The 12,672-nt window shown below is 35.9% G+C and overlaps 1 protein-coding gene across 1 annotated transcript in view; it reads left to right on the forward strand.

Annotated features, from left to right (window-relative positions):
- Positions 1–11,138, forward strand: part of CDHR1 (cadherin related family member 1) — a 75,334-nt gene extending 64,196 nt beyond the window's left edge. The window contains exons 15-17 of the mRNA XM_053692874.1: positions 4,268–4,496; positions 5,880–6,134; positions 10,584–11,138. Coding sequence (XP_053548849.1) covers positions 4,268–4,496; positions 5,880–6,134; positions 10,584–11,138 — 1,039 coding nt within the window. The remainder of the gene's footprint in view (positions 1–4,267; positions 4,497–5,879; positions 6,135–10,583) is intronic.
- Positions 11,139–12,672: the final 1,534 nt, after the last annotated feature.

Raw genomic sequence — 12,672 nt, forward strand, 5'->3', positions numbered from 1 at the left:
CTTAAATTTAAAGGTATGGAGATTGAACGCTTGATTCTTGGTCAAAGAGGTTTCTCTGACTCTGTGATTAATACTATGTTTCAGGCTCGTAAATCTGTATCCAGAGAGATATATTATAGAGTCTGGAAGACTTATATTTCTTGGTGTCTTTCTCATCATTTTTCTTGGCATTCTTTTAGAATACCGAGAATATTACAGTTTCTTCAGGATGGTTTAGATAAGGGTTTGTCCGCAAGTTCCTTGAAAGGACAAATCTCTGCTCTTTCTGTTCTTTTTCACAGAAAGATTGCTATTCTTCCTGATATTCATTGTTTTGTACAAGCTTTGGTTCGTATAAAGCCTGTCATTAAGTCAATTTCTCCTCCTTGGAGTTTGAATTTGGTTCTTGGGGCTCTTCAAGCTCCTCCATTTGAACCTATGCATTCATTGGACATTAAATTACTTTCTTGGAAAGTTTTGTTCCTTTTGGCCATCTCTTCTGCCAGAAGAGTTTCTGAATTATCTGCTCTTTCTTGTGAGTCTCCTTTTCTGATTTTTCATCAGGATAAGGCGGTGTTGCGAACTTCTTTTGAATTTTTACCTAAGTTGTGAATTCCAACAACATTAGTAGAGACATTGTGGTTCCTTCATTATGTCCTAATCCTAAGAATTCTAAGGAGAAATCGTTGCATTCTTTGGATATTGTTAGAGCTTTGAAATATTATGTTGAAGCTACTAAGTCTTTCCGAAAGACTTCTAGTTTATTTGTTATCTTTTCCGGTTCTAGAAAGGCCAGAAAACTTCTGCCATTTCTTTGGCATCTTGGTTGAAATCTTTAATTCATCTTGCCTATGTTGAGTCGGGTAAAACTCCGCCTCAGAGGATTACAGCTCATTCTACTAGGTAGGTTTCTACTTCCTGGGCGTTTAGGAATGAAGCTTCGGTTGATCAGATTTGCAAAGCGGCAACTTGGTCCTCTTTGCATACTTTTACCAAATTCTACCATTTTGATGTATTTTCTTCTTCTGAAGCAGTTTTTGGTAGAAAAGTACTTCAGGCAGCGGTTTCAGTTTGAATCTTCTGCTTATGTTTTTCATTAAACTTTATTTTGGGTGTGGATTATTTTCAGCAGGAATTGGCTGTATTTATTTTATCCCTCCCTCTCTAGTGACTCTTGTGTGGAAAGATCCACATCTTGGGTAGTCATTATCCCATACGTCACTAGCTCATGGACTCTTGCTAATTACATGAAAGAAAACATAATTTATGTAAGAACTTACCTGATAAATTCATTTCTTTCATATTAGCAAGAGTCCATGAGGCCCGCCCTTTTTTGTGGTGGTTATGATTTTTTTGTATAAAGCACAATTATTCCAATTCCTTATTTTATATGCTTTCGCACTTTTTTCTTATCACCCCACTTCTTGGCTATTCGTTAAACTGAATTGTGGGTGTGGTGAGGGGTGTATTTATAGGCATTTTAAGGTTTGGGAAACTTTGCCCCTCCTGGTAGGAATGTATATCCCATACGTCACTAGCTCATGGACTCTTGCTAATATGAAAGAAATGAATTTATCAGGTAAGTTCTTACATAAATTATGTTTTTGACTTGTTTTAAGGACATTACATCAAAGTTGTATCAGCCTGTAGTGTGTTTTTCCACTTTAATTTTGAGTGTGACTCCAAATCCAGACCTCCATGGGTTGAAACATTTGATTTCCATTTTTTTATTTTTGTGTGATTTTGTTGTCAGCACATTCAACTATGTAAACAACAAAGTATTTCATTAGAATATTTAATTCAATCAGATCTAGGATGTGTTATTTTAGTGTTCCCTTTATTTTTTTGAGCAGTGTATATATATATATATATATATATTCACACACATATATTTATTTATATACATGTACGTGTGTGGATCCTAACCCCAACTGTATTTGCAGTAGAGCTATATTAACCCTGCACAGAAAGCTATGTGAGCAGTAGACTCTCCATCCTCTTACCTGACAGCCTGCACTAACGGGCCCCCCAGATGGTTATTGTATAATTATATACTGTAACTTGTAGCAGGAGTTTTCAATCATTTTACATTTTTTGATCATCTTTTCTTCCTTGGATGATTCTTTAAAGTCCAGATGAAAATGAATCTTTGGAGAAGCAGACTGTAAATTAAGCAAAACAAATATGGACAGCATCACTTTGAAACTTTTCTTTGCAATTCTATTAGACGATAGTGATTGACTGAATGACTCACAAGGGAATATTGTACCATATCACATTCTACACTGCTCCCTGTTTTACAAGAACAAGATGAATTATCCTCTCCATTGGTGGCTTAAATTTGGTTTCTCACTTAAACCTTATAACAAGCTGTTAATTGGATTAAAAGAAGGAGGGAAAATGTCTTTGACGCAGCTGGAACATTGATATCCAAGTATGACAGCTGTTTCTGAACAGATAGAAGAAACGGAAAAGCAAGTAATTGTGGCAATTTATTCTTGTTTTCTCACTTCTTAAAGGTGGGAAGCCTAAAAATAGAAAATCAGTTGTTTTTTTTTTCCGAGGACATTGAACATTGTGTTAATGCAATTTAGTACGTGTAGGAAGTCAGCAGGGATATAAAGTGAGAAGAGGCTGCTGCAAACTTTTGAGCTTTTTTAGATCCACCAAGAATAAATCTCTTTTAGGAAAGGAGACAAATGGCAAATCCTTAAAGGCACATTTATTTATGTCTGATCTAAAACATGCATTTTAAACATTGTGCAAATAGTAGAAGATTAGTACTCACATTTCTCATAATCAGATGAAGTCCACGATCAGCTGGGTGCTGGAATTCAGAGATTTCCATCAGCTCAATAATACATTCAAGCCAAATAAGAAAACTGCACTCTCTTGCTTGTAGAAAAGTGGGAAAAAATATTTTGACAAACAGCAACGTTTCGGGCACCTGTCCCTTTGTCAAGCTGAAAACAAACAGTACAATGCATCCTTAGAAACCCACACCAATTAAAACATGGGCCAATCACATCTTCAATGATGGGAGAGGCCAAGCATGCAAACAACTTTTCTTTTTCGCAGCAAAGATTCTTTAAACTCTCTATTCCAGCATAAGGAAAGGTTAAAGAAATTAACATTGTCTCACTCTTGTGGAGTTATTTAGGGACACCTAAAAAATGATTTCCTATGTAGAAGGGTCAAGATTCTAGAATCCACCAAATTCATCCAGCCCCTCTGGGGGCAGTGTAAAACAACAATTTAAGGGTTGAAGTATAGGAAAATAAAAAAATTAATTAAAAAAAAGTGATAGCAGAAGACTGGGGTAGATTGATCTGGGACAGAATCAGGTTCTTCTAAGAAGAGATGTTGTCTATCTATGGGTGCAGTCTTGATGGGTTTGGGTTGGGATTGGACAGTCCTAGTATTCCCAGCAAAACTAAAACCTAAACAAGGGAATGAAATAGGAGCCCCATAGAGACTAAACTCACTTAAAATATGAATTTATTTTATATTAACAAATAATAGGAAAAGAATGGTCCATGGTTATGTAAAGTTACTAATTATCCTGCACAAGTCCCCACTGCACCTTTATCTTCAGACTGTCCATAGTCTGCTTCATCCCTGACCAAAGCAGAACCAACAAGCCTCCGCTCACAAACCTTCCTTACACAGTCTAGACCTCCCAGTCTCTGAAGGGACTTTCTTTTCAATACAAATAAAATGATAGCACTTCTAAAGTCTGCTAGTAGTGCCTCATCATAGGCTATGATTAAGCACCACTAGGGGGTTCAAAATGCGTCAGTGCTTTTCCATGTATACATTTTATAATTTATTTAATAAATTTATATTCTTTAAGTATTCCGCACTTTCAGTGTATTTATCCTCTATTGAATTGTAGGGGGTTTAGTCATCCACATTAATGGGTCAGTTATGTTCTAAATAATATAGTGCTTCTAACTAGATTGTACTGACCAGTTGTCTCCAGTCACAGTCTGTTAGAGGTAATATAGACATTGTTACTTTGTTTCATAAAAAGAGACTAACAGAACAAGGAGTCATGATTTAAAATTGGGTGGAAAATATATTTCAGGTGGAAAGTCATTTCTCAATTAATGGTTAATGGATTTCCTCTTCATAAGAGGTAATAGAACCAATACAAGTATGACTGGGGCATGAAAACTGAGTACTAATCTAGTATATAAGGGGATGATAATAGATGGATATTTTTTTAACTGCCATCAAAACCAATATTAATATTTGTATTTTTGTGATCTTATGTTATTTCTTGCAGTTTCCTAATTCACCCCTCCACAGGGATCATCTATACGCAGCCTTGGGCCACATTAGATGCAGAAATCACTTCCAAATATAATTTTTATGTCAAAGCCGAGGACACGGATGGGAAGTACAGCTTGACTGAGGTGTTTGTCACTGTGCTTGATGTTAATGACCATTCTCCAGAGTTCAATGAAAATATACAGGAAAAAACAATGGTCATTGGCACACCTGTAAAAATCGAGGTAAATTATACATTTTAAGGAAGGGGGATTGGTTACATAAACTTCCCTTTTAATGTTTTCACTTTAAAACTCTGGACTATAAAAAGTGGGTGGACCCATGCTAATGGGGTGAATCCTGGGTAATCCATACGTGGAGCTAAATATTTCAAAGATGGGGTTTGTTTTATTTAGGCCAACATTCAGTAATTAGGGGGAGGGTTCCTGCCAGACTCCACCCCATTTGAGTGGTCAAGTCTTGGGTAGTCTCATGTTTTTCTTATAGAAATTTTGACAAATTCTTGAATAAGGACACACCTAAGAGCTTAGAAATTTGAAGTACTATGAAAGGTTGTCACAGAAAGTCTTTGAGGGACTACAATACTGACAAGACGTCTTAGATCAGACGTCTTAGAGCTTTAGGTCATTAGGCTCTAAGCATTGGTCTCACTGTGTATAGAGATATAAGATACAGAAGTTTTGTATACATATAGAGAGATAAGCTAATAAGGTCTGTTCTCCCTGGAAGCTCAGCCCATTTCATTGGGTTGTGGTTTCAATGACCAGAGACTGCTGTTTAATTTAAAAAATAAACATAAATGAGTGATTTCCTATACATTTTATGCTCTACAGCTGGTATAACAAGTCATTTTAAACACATAAAGGAGAAAGCAATTTTACAGTACAATATCCCTTTAAATACATATTTTGCTTCCATTTAGCTTTCTCCTTTTCCTGCTAAAGGAAAGGACATGTAAAAAAGGGGAACCTTGCAAATGTATGGCTGTTGTCACTGTTTAGATTTGGGGATTCTATAATAATGATTGAGGGTTTCTAGTAACTACCAAACTAGCTTTTTTAAATTGGAGGACTGCAGATTCCCAGGGCTTATAGATGCTTTTTAATTGCTCCCTTCGTTTTAAAAATACAAATGTACTATGTCATCAAGAAAGAATATCTGTTGAGCACTTTAAATATTTACATATTATACACTGTTACATGTTTAATTCATGTTATCTTGTTAAAGTCAAACAGATTCCTCTAATACACGTTTGCCCTTTCTAGCACTAAAATTACCATTGATCCTTTCACCTCTCCTAAAATTAGAGCACAGTTATAAATATGTTATATGAATGAGCAAACAATGGCTGTGTGTAATGTAGCAGTGTTAAGCTTGTGCAGTATGCTGTGTGCACTTCCAATTCTCATGAGATTTGGAAAGTTCACAATTTTCAGGAAAATGACAGCAAAATTGGATAAAATAAATAATGGAAGTAGATTGAAAAATATTTTTATTACACATAATTAAAATTACATATTTTATATGATCATCTCAAAGTTTTTAATGTCCCTTTAAAAATTGGAATGATATAACTGGATTAAAAAAGTATCTCTCTTGTTGCCTAGGCAACAGACCAAGATGCAGAGGAACCAAATAATATTGTAGATTATTCCATCATGCAAGCTGATCCGGCGAATGTCTTTGACATCAACGAAAACACAGGGGAAATCAATCTAAAATCTTACATCCGATCCCTTGATATAATTCAGAACATCACACGCAATAAGGACTGCAAGTGGTCTGTGGTCGTCCAAGCAAAAGACAGAGGATCTCCTTCCTTCAGTACCACTGCTGTAGTAAAGATTGATGTAACCGAGGAGGTACGCACAGACAAATATTACTATATACTTTTAGTGCACTAGTTTTATAGCTCAGATCCATAAGGAACTAAACTCTGCAACTCTTTGTCTAGAATCTAAATGTCAGTGGATATAGAATACTGTCCCAGCTAGAGCACTGATCAATCACTTGTATCTGTTTTCCCCAATTATATAGCCTTTAGAATTAAAGGGACAGTCTACTCCAGAATTGTTATTGTTTAAAAAGATAGATAATCCCTTTATTACCCATTCCCCAGTTTTGCATAACCAACACTGTTATATTAATACACTTTTTACCTCTGTGATTAGCTTGTATCTAAGCTTCTGCTAACTGCCCTCTTATTTCAGTTCTTTAGACAGACTTGTATTTTAGCCAATTAGTGTTGACTCCTAGGTAACTCCACTGGAGTGAGCCCAATGTTATCTATATGGCACACATGAATTAGCGCTGTCTAGCTGTAAAAAAATGTCAAAATGCTCTGAGATAAGAGGTGGCCTTCAAGGGCTTAGAAATTAGCATATGAACCGACCTAGGCTTAGATTTCAACAAAGAATACTAAGAGAACAAAGCAATCTTGATGATAAAAGTAAATTGGAAAGTTGTTTAAAACTGAATGCCCAATCTGAAACATGAAAGTTTAATTTTGACTAGACTGTGGCTTTAAGGAAGAAAAGTCAGACTTGCTTTTTTTTCTTAAAAAAAACCCCACTGTATTGCAATTTCACTAACAGCTAGAGAAGTGTTAATATGGTTTTACCATACTTGCTCTATATAAGACAGACTTACATTTAAAATGGATTTGATTTGTAAAGAAGGCAGACTTTTGTTTCAGAATGAAACATGTAAATTACATTTTATTTAAAAAATGTAAACTAGGCATGAACATGACTGACAGATACCTCCTCACAAAAAAACCTGCAGCAAGCAAGGATATGGTGTGTGAAAATAGGTTCCTATTTGCCAGTGAGCAGTTGAATTCTAGAACTTTATTATACATGATCATGTTAGTTTCACCTTAAAGGGACACTAAACCGAAATGTTTTCTTTCGTGACTCAGATAGAGCATGCAATTTTAAGCAACTTTGTAATTTACTGCTTTTATCAAATTGTCTTCATTCTCTTGGTATGTTTATTTGAAAAGCAAGAATGTAAGTTTAGATGCCGGCCCATTTTTGGTGAACAACCTGGGTTGTCCTTGCTGATTGGACAGCACCAAAAAACAAGTGCTGTCCAGTGGCTGAACCAAAAATTTGCTGGCTCCTTACCTTAGATGCCTTCGTTTTGAAATAAAGATAGCAAGAGAACGAAGAAAAATTGATAATAGGAGTAAATTAGAAAATTGCTTAAAATTGCATGCTCTATCTGAATCATGAAAGAAAAACATTTGGGTTCAGTGTCCCTTTAAAAGTAAATAAATTAAATAGTTTTAGAGTGACAAATTAGAAAATAAAAACACACGGATGAGTAGATTGTGACTATCTTTGACATTGAGCAAACTAGGATTTTTTTTTACGCCATAATCAGATCTTTCCTTCTATAGCAATATGTGTAGGATTTTCCATGGTTTAAAAACATTTACAATTGTGATTTTGTTGTCAACATTTTCTAGGTATTTTAAAGGGACATGAAACTTTTTTTTTCTTTCATGACTCAGATAGAGCATACATTTGTAATAAACTTCCCAATTCACTTCTATTATCAATTTTGCTTTATTCTCACAGATCAGTCTTGCCATTTCTATTGAGTGTCAGATAAAGGGGTTTATAGAAAGTAAATTCATATTAAACCACATAAAAAAAAATAATTTTACTTTTATTTGCTTCTAAAAAAGAGGGTTTTTTTCGGTTCTGGGTGGCTTCATGTTAAATCACAGTCACTGGGGAAAGCTACTCACAGGAACTGAAGGTTCGGACCCTTTCATAATAAATACAGTGGGTACTGCTTCTGTGAGGGTGACTTACTGGATATAGGATAGTGAGTTGGAATTTTATTTTGTTTTTCTTCCAGCTCAGTAATACCCCTGGCATTTCAGAAGTAATAGGGGCATATTTATGATTGTGCGAGCAGACATGATCCAATATAGTGGATCATGTCCGCTGCACATCGATAAATGCCGACAGCATAAGCTTGTGTCATTTATTATTGCACTATATCGGATCATGTCCGCTAGCACAATCATAAATATGCCCCTATTACATTGCACCAGCAGTTTTTGTGAACTGCTGGTGCAATGCCTCCCCCTGCAGATTCGCAGACAATTGACCGCTAGCAGGGGGTGTCAATAAACCCGATCGTATTCGATCAGGTTCATTTCTGGTGAATTCATGTCCGCGGCCTCAGAGTAGGTGGACAAGTTGATATGAGCTTGATAAATATGCCCCATAGTGTGACTTTGGTTCGACTCACAAAGATGGAGCTTTGCAAAGAAAAAAGAAAAAAAAGTCACTAAATGTAAAACCAACATTTGGGGCTCAATATGCAGGTATAGGGACTTAAAAACTATTTTATAATAGTATATATAAATTCAGTGCTTATACAGCAAATTATGCCTGCATGGCCATGCTTAGAGGCATGCTTTAATAAGTCAAGCCCACAGTGTGGACATATGATTATGGGGCTTGTATTCACTACTCAAATTCAATATCAGACACCACAGCATATTATGAAATTAGTTAATTAATTATTTATGTTATCATATGCACTATATGTAGTAATTACTTTCTTAAATGGTTGATTATTTGTGTTTGTGTGTGTGTGTGGGGGGGGGGGGGGGGTAAACCAATGAACCATACTCTCTCCATGTCATTGTCCTCTACAAAATTCTACTTCATTAATTCTCCTTTATCTTCCTAGTCAATCTTCCTGCTCCTCTTCTGTTCCTTGTTACTAATAAAATTTGATATTTCCTAAAACTCCTTTTAAGTAAGTAGATATCTCTCCTGTACCCCTGATCAGAATCATTTATGGACCATACCAAATCCATTTCTGTCTATATCTTCTTTATTAGTTCTGTAATCCATATCATTGACATATAATCCTATGTTTGACCTTTCCAGATCAGATCAAGGGTAAAAGCCTATGTTTTGGGTCTCAGGAAGCGACCCTGGATGCTATTTGGAATTTGCTTAAGTACCGTCCTTTCCAGTATATCCATCACGGTGGTTATATCCACCATTATGTATTGGAAAAGCGTGAAAAGATCCAAAGTCCACCCTAAAGGCAGAATTAAAAAAATTATTAGGGGACCTGCAAAGAAAGCCTTTCACTAAACTGTTGTATGTCATGTGTTATCAAGATGCCAAAGAATACTTTATCAAATAAATGTGTATTTCAATATATTTTTCATAATTGTTTTTATCTGCTGTTCCAGTCTGTAAAAGAGTACTAGAAAACAGAATATAAATACAATTCATAGTAATTTAATATAGTAACTGAAACTAATTTATATTAGTATGCTATAGGTGCTCCATACATCCATGCAATGCTGAGTATAAACCAAGACTACATGAATTGTAGCGTTGTTATTTTTATGAGCATTGGTTTAAGTGTATTGTTGATTGACATACGGACAGATAGATATATAGATCGAAGCAGCTGCAGACATCCAAATAAGGGTTAAACTGACTTATATAAAGGTCTATCCATACAATATATATATGGTCTCCATATACAATAATATATATATTTCTTCTAAATGAAGAACAAAGGTATTTGAAGCATTTATTATCACATCTACTGCTTTAGCGCACATGTCTTATTGCACGGGTTAGAGCACAAGCGAAAATGAGAAGAGGTTTTTGTAGTGCAGCCCATAGAAATATATGGGGAAATGGAGTTTGAGTACCTCCAGATGTTAGTGCCCCTCAGGCTTTTGCTCTTGTGCTAACATTTTACTTTCAACTTGTAATATGAGCGCAAGAATATGAGCGCTATTAATTTAACTTGAGCACAGTTAGGACTCAATAGCGCAAATATTTTTGTGCTCCACTTGTAATATAGCCCATGATTGGTGACTATGTGAGACTTCAACTTCTGATGGTTTACCAGTCATGTCCTGCTGAGATCAGTAATGCACAATTTACATGTTATAATCAATTAGCACATGTACATTTTGCATTTGAATGTCCTTTTAAACATTATTTCAAATAGAGATAGACTATAGCTGTATAGGGCCTTTTTAACATTGACTTTTAACTCATTGGCTGATTTACTATTCTCTTCCACCCTTTATGCAGGCCATTGGCTTTAATTTATTATATAAATGATTGGTCCCCTTTGTATCTTAACTCAACATTTTTAATTATATGCTCAGTCTTATAGACTACAGTAGAGGTAAACCAAATCCTTCAGTACACCTGTAGGGTGCTCACATATTTATTACAGGTAGACTGGCAGGCATGCATGTCCGAGCAATCTACATCACATGTTCTCTTTGTACTCTTTTACAGACTCTTCTTCATAAAGGGCCTATGGCTGCCTTTTTGATGCAAAGTAAAGATAACCCTATGAAAGCCTTAGGAGTCCTAGCGGGTGTTATGGCTATCATGGTGGTCATTACAATCTTCATCTCTACTGCCATGTTTTGGCGCAATAAAAAGACCAATAAGGTTATGCCACTGAGAAGGATCATAAAGCGACGTAAAATGGACAACCCCCCAAGAACTGCCAGAACAGAGTGGCTGAAGTTCAAGAAATCTCATGGATCTGCTGAGAAATTTACTGTTCAGGAAATGGAAAGTGGTCTTCTAAATGATAACGGCAACAACAACAGTCAAGTTATCCCACTTCCTCCACATGCCCCCTCTCCTCCTCCACCACCTCGTCTTGTGCCCAGGATGAGTAAAACAGAATGGAACCTACCTACAGTTTCAGGATCCTTGACCCCAAAGATCATAGATCAGCAAATGAAGGAAAAAGTTCCCACCGTAAGCACTGCCCTCGTCTCTGAACTGAAACAGATGTTAGAGAGGAAACATGCTGAGAATTCATTAACATTCTATTAGAGCCCTAAGAGCAAGAGTATTTTTGTGAAATGTAACAAGCAACTTGAAAGTTCTATGTAAATTCTATGTGTGCAAGACCAACATGTACGCAATGTTACTGATCTTAAGTTAACATATGTATATATTTTTCATTACAATTTTGAGGTGCTGAAAGGAGAAGGCAGTTTTATTACATTTTGTTTTTTGTTCTGCTTAAATTCATTAGTATTCCATTTTTTTATAAATTATATACATTTTCACACATTCTAGATCTTATAGGACTGTATCATGTTTAAAGAAACTCACCAACAGCCATAAAAACATACATACACACACAAACAGAAAACTGTATAACAACTGGGGAGGTTAGCTTAGATTGTCAAGAGCATCACAATACAAGATTGTGTAACGTGACCAACATTGCATCTCATGTTTCACTACAAATTTGCTAAGTCTCAAATGTGCATCCCAGTTAAGTATGAACTCATCTCTACTAAGGCATATAGCAATGGCCTCTACAGTTGCCAATATTTTAAAATATCCAGAGGTACTTTTCAGCAGAACAATGAAGTAAGCATGTTACAGGATTGACCATGCCCACCATTGGATGGTTTTCAAATGCTTTGACAACTCTGCTCCACCCCAAATTACTGACTGCAAATTACACAGTGTCCCCAAAAAAGTAAATATTGTTAACAATTAACCTATTCTGTAAACTGTATGAGATAAAGGTTCATCCAATTAGATTTATTTTATTTTTCTGCTGTTCTCATGTAACGTGCAGGAGACACATGTGATAAAATATGCAAATATAAATATAAGATTAACACAACAAATATAATGGGGCCGATTTATCATCGGTCTGTCCGACAGACATCGCTGAATGCCGACAGCATACGCTGTTGGCATTTATCATTGCACAAGCAGTTCTTGTGAACTGCTTGGGCAATGCCGCCCCCTACAGATTTGCGGCCAATCAGCCGCTAGCAGGCGGTGTCAATCAACCTGATCGTATCTGATTGGGTTGATTGCTGTCCGCCCCTCAGAGCAGGCGGACCAATTAAGGAGCAGCGGTCTTAAGTTAAGGCTCGCCCGGAAACGGGCCGTTCAGCCCTTGATAATTCGGCCCCATTGTGTCTGATTCCAATACATCAGAACCAAGGACATGTTTTAGTACATATTTCAAATATACCATAAACGGGACAGGTGCCCTAAAATGAGACTTCCATTGGCACAAACATTTACCATTCTAATTCATAAGAAATTTTTGTGAAAAAAAAAAACATTTGAAGATACTATAATCTTTTAGACATACTTTACAGCACTTTTTTCTCCTTTATGGTCTATGGAATTTTTTGTGCATAAATTATTTGATAACGTTTTTAAAGTATTAGAATATAGCCCTCTGGTTATTTTTTGCTTCCATTCCTTTGCCATTCCAGTGCATTAGAAGAGATATTGTTTGAATGAGTGAGATAGTGAATATTACATATATAACAGAACAGACAATCTGGTTAAAGGTACACATTACTAAAATATGTTCTATCATGTTAAC

The sequence above is a fragment of the Bombina bombina genome, chromosome 9, assembly GCF_027579735.1.
Source record: "Bombina bombina isolate aBomBom1 chromosome 9, aBomBom1.pri, whole genome shotgun sequence".
In the NCBI taxonomy this organism is placed as follows: Eukaryota; Metazoa; Chordata; class Amphibia; order Anura; family Bombinatoridae; genus Bombina; species Bombina bombina.